Source organism: Sturnira hondurensis, unplaced genomic scaffold (assembly GCF_014824575.4).
Source record: "Sturnira hondurensis isolate 20B ecotype Veracruz unplaced genomic scaffold, ASM1482457v3 Scaffold0007406, whole genome shotgun sequence".
Lineage (NCBI taxonomy): Eukaryota > Metazoa > Chordata > Mammalia > Chiroptera > Phyllostomidae > Sturnira > Sturnira hondurensis.
Genome location: NW_028080037.1, coordinates 17,316,188 through 17,339,938, shown reverse-complemented (window position 1 = coordinate 17,339,938; position 23,751 = coordinate 17,316,188). Strand labels below are relative to the sequence as shown.

General features: G+C 44.9%; 1 protein-coding gene across 1 annotated transcript in view; it reads right to left on the bottom strand.

The window, feature by feature from the left end:
* RNF185 (ring finger protein 185) overlaps window positions 1-23,533 on the bottom strand; it is a 34,112-nt gene extending 10,579 nt beyond the window's left edge. Inside the window, exons 1-3 of the mRNA XM_037052546.1 lie at window positions 23,399-23,533; window positions 4,862-5,085; window positions 1,592-1,610 (exon numbers count right to left, since the gene is read on the bottom strand). Of these exons, the coding sequence (XP_036908441.1) occupies window positions 1,592-1,610; window positions 4,862-5,037 (195 nt within the window). The 5' untranslated portion in view covers window positions 5,038-5,085; window positions 23,399-23,533. The remainder of the gene's footprint in view (window positions 1-1,591; window positions 1,611-4,861; window positions 5,086-23,398) is intronic.
* Between the last annotated feature and the right edge of the window lie 218 nt (window positions 23,534-23,751).

Sequence of the window (23,751 nt, the reverse complement as noted above, 5' to 3'; positions counted from 1 at the left end):
GTGTCTGACAGACACACCCTCAGTCTAGGCTACAGGTGCAGGTGCAACAAAACTTGTATCTCCACCCCCCGAGGGACCCATCGAATCACCCTGGCAGTCAAGTATTTCTGTGATTTCTCATTTCTACAGCATTTCCTCAACAACTCTGAATTCCACACATCAGCATCTGGATATAAGCTGATCATTTTCTGGAGATTTACTACTATGTGCTAAAGGGTAGATTCTGCTCATTATCTAAATTTGCTTAGTGGCTTTTTTAATGTGTTTTCACTGATTTTGGCATTCAGCTATTTCCTTCACTATGAAGAACACCAGAATCCTGTTTTGGATTTCCCAGGCCCTTTCGCTGGTTACAATAAAAAATTTTGTTTTTTTTTAACTTTCTTTTTTTTTCAAATTATAAGAGAAAGTTTGTTTAGAAAGTTAACAAAAATAGAAGTGAGCCAGCTGGGCTGCACAGACTCAGGAAACAAAAGAAGGGCCCCTCGAGCTCCAGAGGGGAAAGGCATAAAGGCAACGAGCCCGGGGGCAGAAGAGGGAGATGGGAGAGGCTCAGGAGTGCACCTATTAGCTTTCCTTAAAAACAAAATAAAAAAACAGAAACATGTTACCTGTAGTGTTCTTGAAGACATTAAGTAATTTCATATGTATATTCTCAACATTTATCTTAGAATATACATTATCATTTTAGACCTAGTGATATAGTGCATTACAGAAGTGTGAATCTAGGACTTCAGTGCCAAGGAGAAGGTAGTGTTCCATGATTTTACATCTTATTTCCTTTATCTTATTGCCAAAAGCCCCAAAACTTATGTATATTGTGCTCTTCATAAATTTACGGCAGACATGTTTCACCAGGTTCCCTGGGATCAGAATGCACAGCCCTGAACTCAGCAGGAACCCCGCTCACTTTCCCCACTTTCTCCCACCCAGATCCTGAGGCTCCAGGGGTCTGGAACTTCCATCCTCGCCCCACATGCCCAAGCCACCTACTAGTGTGGGGCTCCGCTGCCAACAACCATGGAGACAGCCAGCTCGAAGTGATTACTCACAGCCAGTTGTGACCACCAGCCCTGGTCTGTCTCACCAAGCAGGCACCTGGGTCTCGGTGAATACTTACTAACTGATTTTCATCATAATCTAATGCTGGGAAAACAGACTTTTTTCCTCTCACAAAAGCTCTCTGTTGAGACCTAAAAAGTTTCCTCCTTCCTAACATTTTCAAGGGTAGGGGGAACTGTTGTTATGACAGGGGGTACTTTCTAGAGGCACAAGCTCAAAAATTAAAACTAGCATACTATCAAATCCAACCCAAATGACAAATGAGGGACTGAGACCCAGAGAGGGAGTGGCCTGAGAAGGGCACAAAGGCCACCGGCAGCAGAGTCAGGACCATCCTGTGTACCACACTGGCCCCTGTTTCATCAAGTGCCTGTCAGTGGGCAGGTATGTGATGGGGGTTGGGGGAGAGGCAAGCAAATGAGCCCACAAGCAGGGGAGATTGCAGGTTCTGACAGTAGTCTCCTGAGACGAGGGGTGTCTTGTGCAACCACAGCTGATGAAAGACAAAGTAAAATGAAATGCATCTTACCTGATGTAAACACGGCCAACTGTCAGAGTCCCCAGAGCAACCAGGCATCAAGGAGAAAAGAGAAAGAGGGAAAAAGAAGAAAAAAAAGCTTTTTATTAGCAGAAACACCGAGGCAGGGGCAGACAGATGGGAAGCATGGGAAAACTAGATGGAACTGTGGAGTAGTGCCACCCCGCTGGGTGGGGATCGCTAGTGTCAAAAATGAGAAAAGACTGGGCTACAGCCCTGAAAGGTGTGGCCCAGGTGGATGGGGATCCTCCTGCAAAGTGAAGGGTCGCCAGATTCCCAGTCAGGGCACATGCCAGGGTTGCGGGTTCAGTCCCCAGTCAGGGTATGTACAAGATGCAACTGATCGATGTTTCTCTCTCATAAATTTTTTTCTCCCTCCCTCTTTCTCTAAAAATAAATACACAAAATCTTAAAAAAAAAAGACTGTGCTTAAAAACACAGGAAAAATGAAGCAACGGAGTCAAGACACCAATCTCCACTCCTGGGGCCCCCTATTTGTGAAGACCCCCACATACCAGACCATGCCAACTAACTTCTCTACGAGTCTAACTCAGGGGGTGGGGGTTAGCCTCTAAAGGAATCCAGTAAGTAAAAGTTAAGGATCCTCTGGCAGAAAAACTCATGGGGACATTCTCATGCTCTCATCCATGCACACATGCACACACGTTAATGTTTTGGACTCAATTTCAGTGCCTTCTAGCCTCCTCAATCTCAAAAGGAATGTGTAGCTCTAGATCCAGTTTAACAAGATCTTCAGGCTATCCTCAGCCTAGAGAACTCAGCAGGCAGCAAAGTTCAGGTCCACTGTTAAAAACATCTTTAAGTAACAAGAAGAATGGGAGGCTGCTGCTCAGCAGAAGGGGCTACCTTGAGCCTAGTGAGGTTGCTCCAACACTACACCGGTTGCTACCCAATCTCTCATTTTTCAAATGAGAAAACCAAGCTCAGAAACATGAAACNAGGCGGGGGGCGGGGGTTAGCCTCTAAAGGAATCCAGTAAGTAAAAGTTAAGGACCCTCTGGCAGAAAAACTCATGGGGACATTCTCATGCTCTCATCCATGCACACACGCACACACGTTAATGTTCTGGACTCAATTTCAGTGGCTTCTAGCCTCCTCAATCTCAAAAGGAATGTGTAGCTCTAGATCCAGTTTAACAAGATCTTCAGGCTATCCTCAGCCTAGAGAACTCAGCAGGCAGCAAAGTTCAGGTCCACTGTTAAAAACATCTTTAAGTAACAAGAAGAATGGGAGGCTGCTGCTCAGCAGAAGGGGCTACCTTGAGCCTAGTGAGGTTGCTCCAACACTACACCGGTTGCTACCCAATCTCTCATTTTTCAAATGAGAAAACCAAGCTCAGAAACATGAAACGACCGCCCACAGCACCAGGACTGAAAATGAGTCCCCTGGCTTCCAGTTCACTGTCCTTCCTATCACCCAGCAGTGGGTACAAAAAAATGACATTTACAGAATTGAAGGAAAAGTCACTCTAACTCCATATCTTTAACTTTTTTCTCTCTTGATTCATTCATTCAAGTAACAAGTATCAACTGCAGACTTAACACATGCCAGGACAGTGGAAAATGCGGATGTGGACTCTGTCCCTCAAATAACATACCTCCTCTGGCTGAGCAGACTCAGAGGATAATTCCTTCCCCAATTCCTGGACCACAGTTTGGCCCCACAATCCAGATACGCAATCTCCCTGGACAAAGCAGACACCTGACATCTGACTCCAGCATTAACCTTGCAACTCCGTTCCACACTAAGCCAGGGGCATCCCAAATTATGGAAGATCTCCACTGGCAACCTCCCTCAAAGGCCGTGGGGCAGAAGTGGAGGTAACTTTTTCTGGGGGGAAATCAAGAATGATAACAATGATGAGGGTTACTCCCATTTACAAAGCAACTACTGTGTGTCAGTCTGTGGCCGAATAGCTTTGCATCTGTTAATGGCACTGGAGTCAAACTGACCTTTGAGACAGTGCAAGTATCTCTATTTTACAGATAACAAAACCGAGTCACAGAGAAGACAGCAGATTTGCCCAGAGCCAGGCACTCCAACCAGAAGCATCTGCTTCGTTTAGAGTCTGTGTTCTTTCCACTGATACCCTGACTTAATTCTTAATTTTGTCACTCATTTCAAGTCTTGCTTTTATGATACCCTCATCACAAGACTGGAGTATCACCACATTCTAGGAGAGGGTTGATGACACCAGTTTCTGCATAAAACTTAATGATTAGGGAAAGAGACTCCAGAACAAAAATCTCTACCTCACTCTATCCACTCATCAATTAATTAATCATTTCACTGTGGCCAATTTAATTCCCTTAAATAATGCTTAAATGATCCTCTCCTCACACCACTTCCCTGCTCAAAAATATCCAGCAGCTCTATGTCCTACTCAGTTAAATCCGGGTGTGATAATCTGGCTAAACCCTCCCTTAACTATTCAAACACCCTTCAGTCCACAGCCCCCATGCACAGTGCTATTTGAGCTACAGGGTGGCTTTAGGGTCTCAGATGAATGCAACAGGGCAATGCCTGTCCCTAGAAATTGCCTGTCTTGGGGTGATACTCTTTGCCCTACCTGACATTCTCACCTTTGTAATACTCCAATTCACCTTTCAAGGTCCAACTCAAAACCCAGGGGGGCGGGGAAGATCTCAACGCTCACCCAGGTTCTCAGAGCTAAGAGGTGGTTCTGCAGCCATCGAGGCTGGAATGGCCACTGACTCTGCCACTTCATTCTGATATACTACATAAAATACGGTAACGATATTAGCATCATAGCTAACACATAGTATTTTACCATGTGCTATGTGCCTTTTACATATTTCAAGTGATTTAATGCTCACAAATAATCTTATAAAATGAGGCAGAGTGTCAGTGCCTTGCTCAAGGCCACCCAGCAGGAAGGTGGCAGTCAGGGTTCACAGCGAGACAGCCTGGCTCCACGGTCCTCACTCGGAACGACCATACTGCCTCTCGGCTAGCGCAGCAAGTAGCACGCAGGAAGGGCTCACAAATCATGTTATTACTTTAGTGATGGGGACACGAAGCCCAGGGTTGGGACAGGATTTGCCCTAAGTCGCTTGGCTCACCAGCAGTAGAGCTGGTACGAGAACCCAAGCCAGCTGCCTTTGGGTCTGAGTGTATCAGGACCCAAACTGTGTAGGAAACCTTTCCCAGGGCTGTCCAGGGCTACAAGCTTTCCAAGCTTGGCAGTCTGTCCTCTGGGGCAGGGGCAGGAGTACTGACCAGAAGAGGTGACCGCAGAGGCTGATGACGGCATCCTTGGCTGTGTCCAGGCAGATGTTGCACTCGAAGGTGCTGTCCTGCCCTCCGCTTTCGCCAGCACCATTGCTGCTGCCGCTGGGTCCCCCGGCGCTGGAGTTCTCAGGGGATGCAGAGGCCGAGGGCCCCTTGCTTGCCATCCTTGGCTGTCAGCAAACTCTTGAGTGAAGATTCTCCCCAGGAAAACCCTAAAAGGCAGAGAGCCCTTGACTGCCCATTTCTGCAGCTCACTCCCCTGGCCTCCATGTCAATACTCCCATTTTTCCTCAGCTCCAGACGTTCAGATTATGACTGAATCCCTGGCAGACTTCCCAGGAGCTGCGAGGATGACAGCCGTGGGGCACTATCCAGAGAGCAATGACTCGGGAACTTTGGATGAACACAGCCCCGAATTTACAACAAATGCACAAACTGCACCAATACAGAGCAACCTCCAGATGACTCCCCATCAGAACTGGGTCTCACTGTCTTCACATTCGCCCAGGACAACCACCCCAGGTGATAAACACACACTCAATCAAATGGAACATTCACAGGCTGTGCCCTAACTTTTGATAGCCTCTGTACTTGCAGGTGAACATGCTCAGGCCAGAACGTTTGTGACTGGTATATGCCAGAATACAAAGACAACCCTGTCAACTTTGAAGGATTAGGAAACTAGGAAGGACCACAAATGCTGCCTGGGTCAATGTCTTCTACAATGCGATCTTCACACTCTCTTCTGCCAGGTTAGACTACCACCTGCCTTATGTTGTCTGAATTTGTCAGCTTTTTAGCCTCAATACGTTTAAAAAGGAGGCTTATGACACTGCTGAAAATAGAAAACCAGTATGACTTACCAAAAGTGAAAAACAAATATAAATTATATTTGAAGGAAAATCTCTTATTCTCATACTACCTGAAACCATTTGGCATACTTATACCAACCTTTGGGCAAAACTGGTCCAATCTCTTTAGGAAACGGCCAGCTCAAGACGTCTCAGCGAGGTGACTAATGTGGAGCTGAGACTGAGACTCACTGCGCCCCATCTGCACTCAAACATCTGTGCTACAACGGACCAGCTGGCCACCAAACGCTGGAAGAAAGAGACCGCTGTTTGCTACCTCCTCCGAATCAAAGAACCTGCCAGGAGTTGAACCCGGAGGATAAGACCAATACCAAAGGATACCCAGAAATTCTTGGTGCAGATTAAGAATCTGGGAAGAACCTGACCCCTCACCACCTCAGAAACTCCAAGGAGGAAACGCCAGCTGGCTGGCACGGAGAGCCGAAGGTTGGGATGCTGGTTCCAGCCAACAGGTGGTTTGGGGACCCCCTTCTTCTCTCTGGGCCACAGTTTTCTGCAAACTGAGGCACTGGACTACATGGTCTCAGAGGTGCCACTTGCCGCCTCTGAAGCTGTGCCATTGAGGGTCATCTTACCCACCTCTCCGAAGTAGATGGTTCCGCCACAAGACTGGAGCACTACACGACCACCCAGGTTCCGGCTTCCAAGTAGGAGGAGGCAAGGACCAAAAACCCAGAGTCCCCTCAGGCCAAGAAGCCTTCCTCCGCACCACCGACTCAGAACGCTGGACTCACGAGTTTCCCTCACCATGACAGCAGCTCAGTGACTTGGGCAGGGAGAGGAAACCGGCTCCCGGCCACTTTTTCACTCAGTTACATCATTTTACATAATGTCCCAGAAGGGCAGCTAGTTGGCTGCCGGCAGCATCAGGGCCTTGCTGGCCTTGGCTCCAAAAAGCTCCCCATATCCCAGGCTTCCTCCCTTCCACACACAGACCGAAGCCCGACTGTGAGGACCACCTGACTGCCTTTCTTTGCCATTTTAGTTTAAGTACTGGACACATGTGTTTCTTTTCTTTTTTCTTTTATGACTTCAATTGATGCTTTATTCCAGAGGTCTGCACACGATCATTTAAGTATTTCTTTATCTTTTAAAAACTTTTAAATTATTTTTAATGAGGCATAATTCACATATTATATACATATGTTTCTCTAAAAAACCCCGAACATCTAAAATGAAGGGTTATGGGTGTACAGATGAGAAAGACAACCATCAAGTCAGGTCCATGGATCATCAACCTGAACGACAGCCTCCTGACGCGATGCGACTGGAAGTACAGGGCCGCAACCCTGACGCATTCCCGTCTCAGAAATAAAACACGGGCTCTCATCGAGTCTCTAAATGAATTTACCCGTTTACAGGAAAACGGGGCACAGACAGACGCATGTGTCAAACAACTCCAGGACGATGCAGTCAGCAAATCCAGAATGGGGGACTTTTTACAGGACAAATAACCAAAGTTCTCCAGAAAATAAACAGCACGGGAGGGGTGTGAGGGTACAGACTGAAACTTGAGACATACCGACCCCGGGCAGTGTGAGAGTCTCACTGGAACCAAACCAAACCAACTGCAAAAAGACATTTGTGAGATGACTGGTAAAAATTAGATTTAACCTGAGTATTAGTTGATATCAGGAATTATTGTTAATATTATGATAATGGTATTATATGTTTTTGAAAAACTCTCAACTTCTAGAAACACTTAATAAAGGAATGATATGATGTTTGGAATTTGCTTTAGAATACTCCCAAGAGTGCCCCAGCTGGTGTGGCTCAGTGGATTGAGTGCTGGCCTGCAAACCAAAGGGTCACCAGTTCGATTCCCAGTCAGGGCACATGCCTGGGTTGCAGCCCTGGTCCCAAGTGTGGGGTGCGTGAAAGGCAACCACACATTGATGTTTCTCTCCGTCTCTTCCTCCATCCCTTCCCCTCTCTCTAAAAATAAATAAATAATCTTTAAAATACTCCAAGAGAAAAGAGAAAAAGAAAAAAATGAAGTAAGAACTGGAAAGCCAATGGTTGTTGGAGCTGGATGGTGAATGGAAATACCCATATTAGTTTATTTTTGTATATGCACATAAATTTATTTAATAAAAAATATTTTTTAAAAGGTCAGGTTGCAATAGTATGAGTATGAATGGGTAAAAACAAAGTATATAAATGGGCACATACATACAGACATACAAAGAAAATGTCTGCAAGGCACACACTAAACTATCAACATTTATTTCTGGGATTATAAGGCTGGGCACTTTGAATTTTATATTCTTATCCTAGTTTAATATTTTATGACAAGCAGGTATTACTTTTACAATAACTTTTTTTTGAAACTGTTTATTTTCCATCGATCTTATTTCCATTCTGTTAAGAGTCTGGGGAAGACCAGCTTAAGATCACTCAGTGCTTGTTGCTACCCACTCCGTGGCCTGCGCAGTGCGGGCTGCAGACCAGACTTTAGTAGGAAACTGCTGAACAGGCACAGAGGGCACGTGCGTCAACAACGTCAGACCAGTCAGTGACTTCAGGCTGAGCAGCAGTGAGCTCAGGAGCTGGAGCAGTCCATCCGCCCTGAAGTCCCTCCTCGGTCGCAGCCTTTTCAGCAGTGGCCTGCTCTTCCTTTTCAATCTCTTGAGGATCTCAGACATCAAAGGCTCCAGGCATCACGCAAGTTTCCCTTTATGTTACATGGGAACTGAGCATAACACGGTATGGGCCCCTCTCTGGGTAGGGTGGAAAGTTACCACAACATTTTTTAAAAAAGGAAACTATAAACCGTATGTATAATATTATATTTGTTACAATAATGGATATAAATATTAGTAGGTGTCTTTAAAAATGTAGAAGAACACACTAAACTCTTAACATGGATTTTCTTGTATCGGTGGGGGATTAGAGGTAGTGACGTATACTTTGTAATGCTTCCCATTTATAAAACTGACATTTTTATGTGTATTAATTTTGAAATCAAACAAAAGAGTACATTTAAAAAATGTCCCCAATGTGCCCTGGTCAGTGTGGTTTGGTCTCCCTCTCTCCTTCCTCTCTCTCTAAAAGCAGTGAAAGGATGTTCTCGGGTGAGGGCGAGAGAAAAAAGGCCTGACCAATGTGGCACGGCTGGTTGGATGTCACGCAGCAAAGTGAAAACTCACAGTTTTAATTCCCACTCAGGGGACACGCCTAGGTTGCAGGTTTAGTCCTGGTCAGAGTGCAGGAGAGGCAACTGATCGCATCAATGTTTCTCTCCCTCCCTTCTCCTCTAAAAATAAATGAAGTTAAAAAAGAAAAAAGAAGAAGAGGAAAAATTGTCCCCAGTGTTCCAGTTTTCCCCCATTCTGAAAAGCTCTGACTTCAAGTCCTGGCTCCACCATTGACTGGCACGTGACTCAGGGACGATACCTTCACAGCTTCAACAGTTTTTCTCACCTGAGAAGGGAGGGTGTCAGGGCTGCTAAGGTGGCCCAATGAGATAACACAGTAACTTGCAGAGCCTGCCAAGGTGGGAGGGGGCTGTTGCTGCTGGGGAGATGCACACACATGCTACTTGCCCTGATCCAGTGCCCTCTCCTCTCCCTGGACCCAACAAAGCTCTTCATGGTGTATACTCCTACAAATAGGCATAAGGGGACAGTCAGGGTTAAGGTAGGTATCAGGTAGGAATGGCAAGGGGACAGTAACAAGTCAGCTCAGAGTTTGCAGGGAGCAGCGGCCTTGCAACAGGCCAGGCACTGGAACAGTCCTGCACGTTCCAACTCTAGCCAGCTCAAACACGTCACTCTCATTCTAATTCTTAGTAGACTGACCACGTGGTCTCTACCTAGGCTGTAGAGTCTCATCCTGGTAGGCACTCAAATATTTGCTGAGTGGGTGCAGGCATGCATGACTAGTCTTGGTCAACTCCCAGGCCACCTGCTCACCCATCCCTGGAGCCTCCTGTCCTCAATTCCTCCCTACCCTCAAGCACAGGAAACTCACCACACCTGAGCAGCATGGGAGAAATGAGCAGCCTTCCCTGGAGAGTGTCCATTGAGCACCTGTGCAACAACAAAATTTGGCTACATTCTAATGAGTCCAGCAGGATTAGGACAGTGGCTCAGAGGACTGATGGCCCTGGTCAACTTAGGGAGTGGATGGAGTAAAAGGGAAGCAGCCCTGAGCTTGCCATCCTACTAAAATTTTTTCCTGGTCTCTGTAGAGACCTACACACTTGGACATGACCACACAGAGACCTTGTTGTTGTTCTGTGCCGCTGTCCCAATCCTGGCCATTCTTTACTCCTGACTTGAATCCACTTTCTAGTTTTAAAAATGCACTCATATCTTTTACCACTTCTGACCTTTGCTCCATTTTACAGAGGAGCACATTAGCCCAGGGGGGGTTAGGGATTTGTCCAGGTCATCACACAGTGCAAATTCTGACTTTCCAACACAACATCAGCACCCTTTTCACTCTTTAATATGCAGCTTTACAAAATTAAATACCTGGTTTTTTTGTTTTCCCTCAAATTCACTGTGTAATGCTGTAATTTCTGTGTTCTCTGAAGTGAGTACAAAGCAAATCACTCATCCATTTACATATTCTACCAAGAGAACTCTAGTACCAACTACATTCAAGGCCCGGGGTGGAGTGGCGGAAGGTCACAAAGAAGAGCAAGCCCAAGTTGAAGCTCTGGAGTCTAGAACAGGAGCTAAGGAAGATGTGTGGGTGATTACAAGACTTCTTAAAAGGGGGATCCAACAACCTTGCCGGATTTTCCTAAACAAGACACCCTCCCAGAGATCTGGTCCCTATATCCCCTCAAGGATTTAAACAGAATCTGGATCTAGACAGGGGCCAATAATCTCTATCTTTAAATAAGTGCCCCTCATTCCCATTCCAGATGCTTCTCTGATGAAGGGCTTTGGAAATCCAGCTCTCAAACAGGACACAACTCAACCAAAAGCACAAAGCAATAGAGTAACCCGGTAACCTCAGGGCCTGTCCTTCAGATACACGACCCCTAACTACAGTCCTTAGGGACTGTGAAGAGGTCAGAGGTCAGATACACCTGGAATGTGAGAGGAAAGTCTGCTGAGATCGAAGACCACCCAGCACCTGATCCATCCGGGACAGAGCTTACCAGCAAGTTCACACCTACTTGTGTGAAACACATTTCTAAATGTGAGGTGTCCAGGGTGGCCCATGTGGTGGCAGCACTAAGGCAGACTTGCAATGCTTAATGATCCCCGAGGAACGCAGAGCCTAGAGGCTAAAGGGGACCAGCGACCCGACCCGACATCCTCGTCCTATTACCTCCCCAGAGCTGGCCAGGCCCACCGCACAGGAACTGGGCAGGGAGAGAACGGAACAGATGCGGGCTCCTGCAGGAATCACCAGGGAACTCGATCTCATGGAGAAATCTTCAGGTTCCAGCGCACTGCCGGTGTTCGTAAGCTGCCTTCTCTGCCTCTTTTAAGAATCCCTGGACCAGCATGTGCAGAGGTATCTAGAAATGTTCATTCTAGTTAGGAAGATTACAAACGTGAGTGATAAGCAGCTGACATGATGCGAGAGGGGACCCAGCAGAGGTCTTGCTCTGTTGGGCAGACGCTTGTTCACTCATGCCAGGAACTGCGGTGCGCCCGAGCCTGCCTGCGCCGCTCTAGAGGCTGCTGCTGGACCACGTGTGGCGGAGATGGGCCTGCATTCCAAGAATGTCTACATCACACTCCCAGAAGGCTGGGGTGGGGAGAAATCCGAGTAAGCTGATTGGAACTTGGAACACACGGAAACAAAGCTCTCTGAGTGTATACAGAGTGTGTGAAGGCTGAGCTGCCGGGGAAGATGCAGAGAGCGCACGGAAGACAAGTGGACGAATTCACCGTGCCAAGTTCACTGTGGCTGGAGCCGGGGCACCTACAGGGGTGGAAAGACAGCAAGGGCTAGGACTGAGATGAGAAGAGAGCCTTGTGCCCTTTACATTTGAGTGGGGACGGCTGGGCCAGCTGGGCCTTCTTTTTCACATTTTCTTCCACTATTTCTGAATCAAAAGGGTTTTTTGTTTGTTTTACTTTAAGCTTCAATGCTTTCTCTTAAAGCTTACCACGCTCCATAAGAAAGGGTGAAGTGGGAGTCGAACTGCCTCCTACCGGCACAAACTTAACGGTCCTCCAAGAGGCTGCTTTTCGTCACCCCCTGGATCACTGTTTCATCGTAATGCTCCTTAACTTTTTACTAGGACTTTGTCCTTAAAAACTAGCATGGCACAGAAGAACTTGATGGCTTTGCTTTCAAATCAGTTCTGCCACTTTGTGACTTCAGACATTGTTTTCTCTGAGCCTTTGTTTTACTCACATCCCTCCTCCACTGTGAGGTTTCTCACGGGGTGCACTGCAGGGCACTGTTTCTTTGTATTCCCCACAGAGCTGTGCCGTCAGCAGGAACTTGGTTAATTCGCAGAGTGAATGAGTCACAGCTTCCCTTTCAGAATGAGCACCCTTCCTTGAAGGCATAGCAGATGAGACATCAGAACTGGGTGTGAGGAAATCCAGAACGAGGCATACCTGATTTGAGCCAGGCCAAGTCAGCTTTTCCTCAAAAGTGGTAAAATCAGGAGGCACCTACTCTATTTACTATCACTATGGATAACAAACTATGTTATTCGGCTCAACCCATGATGTGAATTTTCATTTAATCTTTACAGCAGGCCTTTGAGGTAAGCACATGACACCATTGTTAGCATCCCCTGGTTCAGAGTAGTGAGGTCACTGGCCAGTCAGAGGCAAAGCTTCCCAACTCCCAAGCCAATGCGTTTAACAGACAGTACCTCAGTGACCTGTTCATGTGTCTGTCTCCTCAACGTGGACCCAGCTTCCAGGTGCTTTACTCAACACAGGGCCAGCCACCTCTAGAGCACCCCATACATGTGTGTGGGTTGACGGATCCGATACCCAGGAGTACTTAGAACTACACAATTCAGTATGATTAAACTTAGCCAACCACACTGGGGAACATCGGTATTCTAAAAGAACAAGACCTTCTTCAGTGGTGTTTTTTCAGAACTGGAAATGTTACATAATTATTTTAGGAAAAAAAATTTTAAGTGAGTATTGTCTCAAACTTGAATGAAAAAAATGATCAGGATTAAGATTTTATCTATCCGTCTATTTTATTTTTTTTATTTTTAAAAGATTTTATTTATTTATCTGGTTTGCAGGCCCGCGGTTCGCAGGCCCGCGCTCAATCCACTGAGCTACACCAGCCAGGGCTGTCTGTCTATTTCAGAGAGAGGGGAAGGGACAGGGAAAGAAAGGGAGAAACATTCATTGTTTGCCTCAACTGTGCCACGACCTGGGCATGTGCACCAACAGGGAGTTGAACTGAAGCCCTTTGCTTTGCAGGACGACATCGAACCAACTGAGCCACACCCGCCACAGCATCACACAGAGTACTGATTACTCACTAAACTTACTCTAGTTAGATACCTCCTAGAGCCACAAGCACAGCGCCTGGCAAAGCAAATGTTCGATAAATGTATGGGAATGAATGATGGTGATCTGACTATTTCAATCCAAACCAATGGAACTGGGTAAAACACTGAATGAAAGAAAAGATCTTCACCCTGAAGTGATCCCAGTGAAGGGCTGGGGATTTCTAGTGTGACACAGTGAAGGGACAACCCGGGACCAGAGGACCTAGCCTGACACCTCAGCTCTGCTATTCGCTGCTCAGGATCTTCACGTGCAAACGAGGCAACTGTGCCTGCCCTTCCTTGTCATCAGAAAAGTTGCAAAGTGACTCAGAGACAGACAGCAGTATGGTGGTTACCAGAAGGAAGCGAGTGGGGAGGTAGTAAAGGGTAAAGGGGGCCAAATATATGGTGATTTTAAGTGCTGGGCACACAATGCAATATACAGATCGTGTATCACAGAAAGGTACACTTGAAACTTATATGACCCTATTAACCAATGTCACCTCAGAAAATTTGAAAAAGAAAAAATAAGTTTCAAAATGAGAGTTTTGCTTTTATTTTCAGTCAGTAAGTCCTTATTAATTCAGATTCTATAAAATCTCATTATTTCAGATTCTACCTGAGGCTGAACTAAATAAAGGCCTCTAAAATACTCTGACAATATAAAAAGAAAAAGAGGGGGGTGGGCTGGGAGTAAAAGGCAAAAAACTGTACTTGAACAACAATTAAAATTAAAAAATGGGAGAAAAATAAAATGTATTTTCACTGAAAGAAAAAAAAAAGAAGTCGCAACTGATCTGATGATTCTCTCACATATCGATGTTTCTCTCCCTCTCTTTCTTCTCCCTTCCCCTTTCCCTAAGAAAAAACAAAATCTTAAAATAATAGTAAAATCAAGCATTGGCCAGGTGGCTCAGTTGGTTGGCACGTTGTCCCCGTACACCAAAAAGCTGTAGGTTCAATTCCTGGTCAGGGCACGTACCTGGGTTGCAGGTTCAATCCCCAGTTGGGGCACTTACAGGAGGCAACCAATTGATGTTTCTCCACACACTGATGTCTCTCTCTGTTTCTCTGTCTCTCTCTCTTCCTTTTCCTAAAATAAATTTTTTAAAAATATTTTTATTTATTTATCTTTAGAGGGGAAGGGAATGAGAGAGGGAGAGAAACATCAATGTATGGTTGCCTCTGCCAAGGACACACAATGTATCGTGTGTCCCCTGGGAACTGGCCTGCAACCCAGGCATATGCCCCGACTGGGAATCGAACCGCGATCCTCCGGTTCACAGGCCCGCGCTCAATTCACTGAGCCACACCAGCCAGGGCCTAAAATAAATTTTTAAAAAATCCTTGGATAAGGATTAAAAAATAATAATTACAAAAAGTGACACCATTTTGAATAATCTTTAATATTGACTTTTACAAATCAAAATCGGGCTTCTATTCAGAGCCACCTGATATTGTTAGTACAATTTAAAGACTGTTTTAAAGAAAACATTTAAAGAATTCCAATAACAAAAATAAATCAGACAAGCTTCTCTGCCCCCAAGGAATCTAGTCAGAATTTAACCGCTATTTTTTTTTAGAAACATTTTCTTTTTTTTTAAATATTTTATTTATTTATCTTTAGAGGGGAAGGGAAGGAGAGAGGAAGGAAACATCAATGTATGGTTGCTTCTGGTGCATCCCCTGCAGGGAACTGGCCCCTGCCGGAGGAAACTGGCCTGCAACCCAAGCATGTGCCCTGACTGGGAATCGAACCGCGATCGTCTGGTTCGCAGGCCCGTGCTCAATCTACTGAGCTACACCAGCCAGGGCTTAACCGCTATTTTTTAAAAAAGCACCTCGAGCAGTTATTTTCCTGGGCCTTTGCCCGGGACCCACTCCCATACTCAGGGAGCGGTCCAACTTAAACCCCGTCATGCCTACACCACAAGGTGGTTCTGAGCAATAACTGGGAATGTGGGCACTAAGCAGTCAGAGGCTACCACAGAAGTCAACGTGGTGACTGCTCTCAAGGACAGCCAGTCCCCCAGGCCATTTCCAAAGACGCAGGCATGGCCTGCTGCTTCTGATCTCTGCATGTCCCTAGGCCAGCTGGGGTAAGAGGGTGTCACCACTCTGGTGCTTTGCTCCTGCTGCTCAACGAAAGAAGAGACAGACCCACGTCACCCCCAGCTGAAGTGAAGAGTACAAAGGCAGGGTCTATGACAGCCATATAGCAATCAGGGCCACCTGAGAATTTTAACCCAGAAGCCACTGGGCAGCTTCTTCCCTACTTTAAAAACTATACTTCTGACAATGATTTCTTAGATATGATGCCAAAGGAAAAGGCAATAAAAGAAGAAAACAAATTAGATTTCATGAAAAGCAAAAAATTTTGTTCATTAAAAGATCATCAACAAAATAAGAAGGTAACTCACAGAATGGAAGAAAATATTTTCATATCATGTATCTGACGGATCAATATCTGAAATACATAGAGAACTCCTAAAATCCAACAACAAAAAATCTGATTCAAAAATGAACAAAGGACTTGAATAGACATTTTTCCAAAGATATACAAATGGCAAAAAATAACATGAAAAGATGCTGCTCAACATGACTAATTATTAGGGCAATGCTGACCAAAACTACAGAGTATCACCTCCCATCCACCAGGATGGCTACTGACAGGGCCCCCCAAACCCAATTCCAATGTGGGGTGTGGGTCCCCCCACAACAACAATTTCTGGACGTCACCAGGGTGCCCACTCATTTAAGTCAGTCCTGACACTGCCTGGAGACAAGTATCAGACTCCACAGGTTAAGGACTCAGCCCCACAAGACGGCCTGCCCACCTGAGACTCCTGCCACAAGCCGAGGTGCAATTCAGAATTCAGAACGCGATCACAAGTCCAGGTTGTTACCTGGACTCCCGACTGACTGACTGTGAACCAGAGGCTCCAGTGACTGCCTCCTTGGTTTCAATTCACTTGCTAGACAGACTTAAAGAACTCCAGAAAACCCTTTACTCGCCAGATTACCACTCATTACAAAGGATATTAAAGGATACAAATCAACAGCCAGAGGACCAGATACATAGGGCGAGGTCCCAAACAAAGGAGCTTCTGTCTTTGTGAACTGGGCCTGGCTTGGGGCCCAGCACCGTGGCACACGAAGGCATTATGGTTCCAAAATGTGGCAGCTTTCTGAAAAGAAGGGCCAATAAGCTGTCCTTTGGGTCTTTATGGAGGCTTGCTTCACTAGTCATAGCCATTGGCAGAACTCGGTCTTCGGCCCCTCTCCTGTGCCTGGGGGTGGCAGGTGGGTGGGACTGAAAGTTCCATCCCTGTAATCATTCGCTTGCCTNTGTCTTTGTGAACTGGGCCTGGCTTGGGGCCCAGCACCGTGTGGCAGCTTTCTGAAAAGAAGGGCCAATAAGCTGTCCTTTGGGTCTTTATGGAGGCTTGCTTCACTAGTCATAGCCATTGGCAGAACTCGGTCTTCGGCCCCTCTCCTGTGCCTGGGGGTGGCAGGTGGGTGGGACTGAAAGTTCCATCCCTGTAATCATTCGCTTGCCTCCACTGGCAACCAGCTCACATCCCCAGCAGCTTTCCATAAGTCACCTCATTAGCATAACAAAAGACAACCCCTCAAACCCACCCCCTTATTTAGGAAATCTCAAGGGTTTTGGGGAGTTGTGAGCCAGAAATTGTGGTGAGGACCAAACACTGGGTTGGCCAAAAAGTTTGTTTGGTTTTTCCTGTAAGATGGCTGTAGTAGCACTTAGTTGTCTCTAACTTCATTCAAAACAATTTTGTTAAGACTGTATTGTTACAGCTGTCATATTAGCATGCATTTAAAAAAAAAACAGTAAAACTGGTGAATTTTTGTACAGCCATTTTAATACTGAGGATGGAAGGAAATGCGCAACATTCTTGGCATATTATGCCTTATTATTTCCAGAAAGATAAAAAACGCAATTGAAATGCAAAAAAAGATTTGTGCAGTGTATGGAGAAGGTGCTGTGACTGATAAAATGTCAAAAGTGCTTTATGAAATTTTTGTGTTGGAGATTTCTCGATGAACAATGCCCCACAGTTGGGTGGACCAGATGAAGTTAACAGCGATCAAATCAAGACATTAACTGAGAACAGTCAATGTTATACCACACAGGAGACATCTGATATACTCAAAATATCCAAATCAATAAAGTTATTGGTGAAAATGAAAAATGTCTTTTATTTTACAGAAAACACCATATGACCTTTTTGGTCAACCCCGATATCTTCTAAATCAGGTATTGCAACTACTATTAATAAAAACAGAAAGAAAAACAGAAAATAACAAGAGAAACTGGAACCCTTGTGCAATTCTGGTGGGAAAGTAAAATGGTACTGCTGCTGTGGAAAACAGTACGGTGCTTCCTCGAAAATTGAAAATCGAATTACCATATGATCCAGCAATTCTGCTTCTGGATATATGTACCCAAAAGAATCGAAAGTGGGGTCTCAAAGAGATAATGTTAATTAACATTAACCCATGTTAATATGTGCATTATTCACAATAGCCAAACTGCGCAAGCAACCCAAGTATCCATCAACAAATGAAAGGATAAGCAAAATGTGGTATATGCCTACAATGGAGTATAATCCAGCCTTAAAAAGAAGGAAAATTGTGACTTTACAGGAACTAGTATAAAGGACACAGGGACAACAACTGAGGGGGATGGAAATGGGAGGGAGGTGAGGAGCACTGGGAGGGTGGGCTGGGATGGGAGTAAAAGGCAGAAAACTGTACTTGAAGCCCTGGCTGGTGTAGCTCAGTGGATTGAGCGCGGGCCTGCGAACCACACGATCGCGGTTTGATTCCCAGTCACGGCACATGCCTGGGTTGCAGGCCAGTTCCCAGCAGGGGACTCATGAGAGGCAACCATACATTGATATTTCTCTCTCTACTTCTCTCCTTCCCTTCCCCTCTAAAGATAAATAAATAAAATCTTAAAAAAAACAACAACACTGTACTTGAACAATAATTAAATTAAAAAAAAGAAAAAATTGTGACATATGTTACGGTATGAATACATTTTAAGGACATGACACTAAATGAAATAAACAAGGCAATCCACAAAAAGGCAAACACTGTAGGACTCCACATATGCAAGGTACTCAAAATCATAGAGACAGAGAGGGTGCGCAGGGTGGAGGGGAATGAAGGGGGGGAAATGGGACAACTCATAGCATAATCAATAACATATATTTTAAAAATCATTGAGACAGAAAGTGGAATTGTGGGGAAGGGGGAAATGGGGAGTTACTATTTAATGAGTATATAGTTTCAGCTTTGCAAAACATGAAGATTTCTGGAGATGGATGGCGGTAATATATTAAATATCACTGAACTGTACATTTAGAAATGGTTAAGATAGTAAATTTTATTGTTATATGTGTTTTACCACAATGAGAAAAAGTGGTAGAAAATACCAACATTTCCACAAAAGGTCAGAGAAAAGGCTGGCAAAAATATGGAGACATTAACATCAAAATGTTAACAGAAAAAAGCAAGCTACAGAACTGTAAAGTGAATGATTCCAACCATTCAATACGCACTCAGTAGGGGAGAAATGAGGAGGAGATAAAGCAACTGCTAATAAAGGCACTTTAGATACTGGTGATGGAGATGACTGCAGTGTGTGAGAGAGGGAGTTTTTCAGTATTTTCCAAAATGTCTAAAATGAGCATCTATTGCTTTCACAGTTACAATTACTGTTCTTTTTTTTTTTTTTTAAGTGTATGTTCAAGATGGTCTGGCTACAGTTAAACGTTGAGGTCAAGAGAGGCATGGGTGCTGGCAGTTCTGACACCACAGGCTCTGCCCAAGGCTTCCACCGTCCCAAATGTCCCAAACCACCAGACCCCTCTGCTCCCTTCTGACCAAACACTAGAGTAGCTCCCAAATGGCAGGGTCCCCTACTGGTCTTACCACATCTTGGATGATGCTGTGGTACCTTTTACACTTGACCATGGCCACCCCAGCACTGCAGAGTCAGCAGGGGTAGGGGTTGGGGTTGAGGCAAGCTCTGTATGGTCAGCATTTTCAAATGAACACTTTATTCTGTGCTTCGGCATGTCTAAATCCAACTCCAGTCAGATCAGGGGATCTGCAACTCTTTGAATATTTACGTGCAAGGCTGCACAGGATAACAAACAATTCCATTACAAAATGAGCAAAGGGAGAGAATAATATCTCCAAGGAAGATACACAGATGGCCAGTATGAGCATGAAAAGATGTTCAATATTCAGTCATCAGGAAAATGCAAATAAAAACTATAATGAGATGCTGCTTTACATGCACTAAAGTGGATAGAACAATAATTTTTAAGGACAGTAACAAATGTTGAAGAGGATGTAGTGAAAATGAAAGAAATCCTGATATACATTGTTAATGGAGATGTAAATAAGTGCAGCTACTGTGGGAAACAGTTTAGTGATTCCTCAAAAAGTTAAACATGGAATTGCTATATGACCCAGCAATTCTACTCCTTAGGGATACATATCAAGAGAACTGAAAATATGTCCAAAACCTTGCACGTAAACTATCATAGCAGCACTGTTCACAATCACCAAAAGACGTACATAACCCAAAGGTCCATCAAGTGATGAATGGATAAACAAAATGTGGTACGTCCATACAATGGCATGTTATTTAGCACTAAAACAGAATGAAGTACTGATATGCGCTACAACACGTAGGTTGTTAGGGAATGGGAAGAGGGAGAACAGGGAATGACTGCTAATGTGTTCACGGTTTCTTTTAAGGGTGATAAAAATGTTTTGGGCCCTGGCTGGTATAGCTCAGTGGACTGAGCATGGGCTGCAAACCAAAGGGTCACAGTTCGATTCCCAGTCAGGGCACATGCCTGGGTTGCTGGCCAGGTCCCTGATGAAGCGTGTGACAGACAACGACACATTGATGTTTCTCTCCCTCTCTCTTTCCCTCCCTTTCTCTCCCTCTAAAAAAATAAATAAATAAAATCTTTAAAAAAAAGAAGACAGTGGTGATGGTTGCACAACTTTTATGAACATAGTAAAAAAATACTGAATTGTACATTTTTAAAAGATGAATTTTACAGTATGTAACTTCTATCTAAAAAAGTTGAGAGAGCCTGCGAACCAAAGGATCACGGTTCGGTTCCCAGTCAGGGCACATGCCTCGGTTGCAGGCCAGTTCCTGGCAGGGGATGCACGAGAGGCAACCATACATTGATATTTCTCTCCCTCTCCCCTTCCCTTCCCCTTTAAAGATAAATAAATACAATCTTAAGAAAAAAGTTGAGGGACATTCCACAAAGTAATTAGCCGGTCCTCTTCAAAAATTTACAGTCCTGAAAGACAAAAAGGACTGAGGAACAGTATCAGATTAAAAGATACTAAGGAGACCTGACAACTAAATTCAATGTGGGAAATGGGATTAGATCTTGGAACAGAAAAAAGGACATTAGTGGGACAAGTGATAAAACATGAATAAAGTCTATAAATTGGCTACTATTACTGTATTAATATTACATTTCTTGTTTAACTTTAATATGATTTCATAAAATGTTAACATTAGGAAAAGTTGGGTAAAGAGTATATAGGAAGTCTGTGTATTCTTTTCACAAGTCTAAAATTATTTCAAAATAAAAAGTTTTAAATGGTGTATGTGCCACACATCAGGGGCTGGCAGGTTTTTCTATAAAGCGCTGTATAGTAACAACTTTAGATTTCATTGACTATGTGCTCTTTGGAGCGACGACTCAACTCTGCTGTCCAAAACAATACGTAAGGTCACAAGTATGGCTATGTTCCAATAAAAACCGTACTTATAGAGACTGGAATGTGATTTTCCTATATTGCAAAATATTCTTCTTCTCTTGATTTATTTCCCATCATTTAAAAATGCAAAAAACAGTCCCAGCTCCCCAGCCATAGAAAACAGGCAGCGGGGCCAAATTTGGGCCATAGCCCACAGACTGCAGACTGCTTCTGCTCTTGCTCAGAATTTGCACGTGTGTGCTTCAATTTTTTTAAGTGCTTCCCATCAATTAAGTTTGGCAAAGCTAGATTAAACTAGGATAGGCATATTTCTTTGTTGCAAGATGTCCTGGTGCCTTTAATGTGAGAAGCTCCAAAAAGTCATAATGATATGAAGCTTTTCCCAAACTTATTATTACCACAGAACACTTTTTTCAGAGGCATCTGTTCGGACTAGTGGCTTGAAAAGCAGAATGTAAATGCCAATTTGGTACTTTCTTAAAAAGAAATGTTCGGATTAAGAAGTTTTAAAAACACCACCGCCACGTTAAAATGATTTTACCCAGCACCTGGATGGTACCTGCATAAGCATTTCACAATTTTTTCTTTAATCCTAGGAAACACACTCGAGGCAGGAAGATAAACACAGACAGGAAGCCCTCTGAGGGGCCCTGGCTGGGAAGCATGTCAGCAGAACTGGTCACAATAAGGAATCTTTGCTCTATAGGACAACCCAAGTATTCTAACAGGTTTTGGAAAGGCGATTTGCTTGGGGTTTATAAATCACAATATAAGGAGCTCTGATGTTTGACTAGAAAACTAGGTATGCTAGAAGCACTATCAGAGGATTACCCGTGAGCATGAACTGGCTAGTCAAGTTCATACAAGGGCTGGTTTTACACGTTGGATGGAATGTTAGCTGACGGATGGCAAAAATCCTCTTGGTGGACATACCATCTACACAGCACAGTGCTGGAAAGAGGATCAAAGAGGGATTTGCGTCTAAGGAGGAAAGGCTAGCCAGATCAACCTCAAGGTAGGAACAACCCTTCTGCCTGAGACTCCTCACTCTTGTGATCCAAAGCGTTCCCTGGCTTCTTCTGATCAAATACAAAGCTTTCAGAGGCATTTCCAAGTTGTTCTATGAAGAGAAGCTACAAACCGATGGGCTGGGGACCCTGCTTGGTTATTCATTCAGCAAACATTTTACAGAGCCCTTATCATATGGGCCATTCCAAAGTCCCTGAAAAGGATAGTTTCCAGGACAACCCAGAAGAGATTACATAAGATACAGGATATTCAAACTCAATGGCCTTACTTCCACAGCATGTAGGCTGGAAATGTCAAGAGGGCAGAAAAAAGAAGTCTGTCAGCATCAAAGAGATTCAAAATACTCAGAATCAGACGATTTCAGGTTGGAAAAGGCTGCCATCTAATAGCCGTATTTCTCCTTCAACAGGGAGTTCACTACCTTGGGAGGCAATTCCACTGCTGGTCACCTCTGACCAACGTTAAATTATTCTATTAAATCAAAATCTTGTCTTCCTGTAGAATCCACCTATTAGTCCTACTTCTGCTGCTTTCAAATCCAAAGATGAAGTGGAAGACTTCTTCACCATAATAACTTTTTCAGTTTTTATAGCAGTTCCCTTCATTTGCTCTTTTCTGGAATAAGCATCCGAATTCTTTCAAAGATCCTGATTAGGTTCCAGCTTCCTCAAAGCAAATCTAGTACTCAAAAGCAGGAAAGCACTTCAGATCAGTTGGCTTCAAACATCAGTCAGTACGTACAGGATCCCCGAGGCGGCGTACGATCAAAACACAGATTTCCCAGGTTCCAACCCAGATTCTAAAAATGAGGTCTTATTTGAGTCCCCATGATAAAACATGCATCTCCAGAGCATTTCAAAGCAGAGGGTGTGAGAAGGGTAATTTGAGAAGCACGGCCCTGTTTGACAAACGGGGAAACTGAGGCCCAGCACAGAGATTGTATTTGGCCCACAACGCACAACAGGTGGCGAAGTCTCGAACCCGGGTCCCTTACTCCCAAGCCCAACTCTGTTCATCAAGTTTCCCGGCCTTGGCTTCTCCACTCGGGGAAAACTCATTAAAAGCACAGGAGAGGCGGCCTCGAGCGGGGGACAGGAAGAGTTAGAGTGAGTCCTTGCCTGAAAAGGAGAGCTCCGTGAGGAGCCTTGTCCCGTCTCCGGGCCTCAGCTTCCCCAGACTATAATCAAGGGACGGAAGAGCACAACGCCAGCCCGACCACTCTTCTGAAGCAAAGGGCTCGGGGCAGAACCAGGCGTGTTGTGTCTGCGACCCTGGACTCGGGTGTCGCAGCCCCTGGGCCCCGTGAAAGAGGAGCCCTGTCCCCCGCCACCAAACCTCGATGGCCCCTACCTGGCCCCCCATCCCCCCCACCCCCCCAGGTACCTGCCGCCCCTCAGCTAACGCCGTTGAGGACGATCCAACCTCTCCGTCTGTCGCCTGTTCCGCCAGTCTATCCGTACAGTCAGCCTTCCCTGCGGGACCTCGGATCCCTCCTACGCGGACTCTGATCACCTGACCTAGAACCGCCCATCTCTGAGATACTTCCGACCTCAACCGGAAGAGGTTGGTCCTCTGCGCTGGTCTCCGTGCCAAGTCTGAGGCTCTAAGGTTCCGCTTTCGTGTAGAAAACGGAGAAACATAAGGGCTAACTGGCAGCTTTGCAAAAATCCTGTGTCAGGGCAGGGAAAATACCAGGTAAGCTTGGAACATCTTGTTGCATCAGAATGTAAGGATGG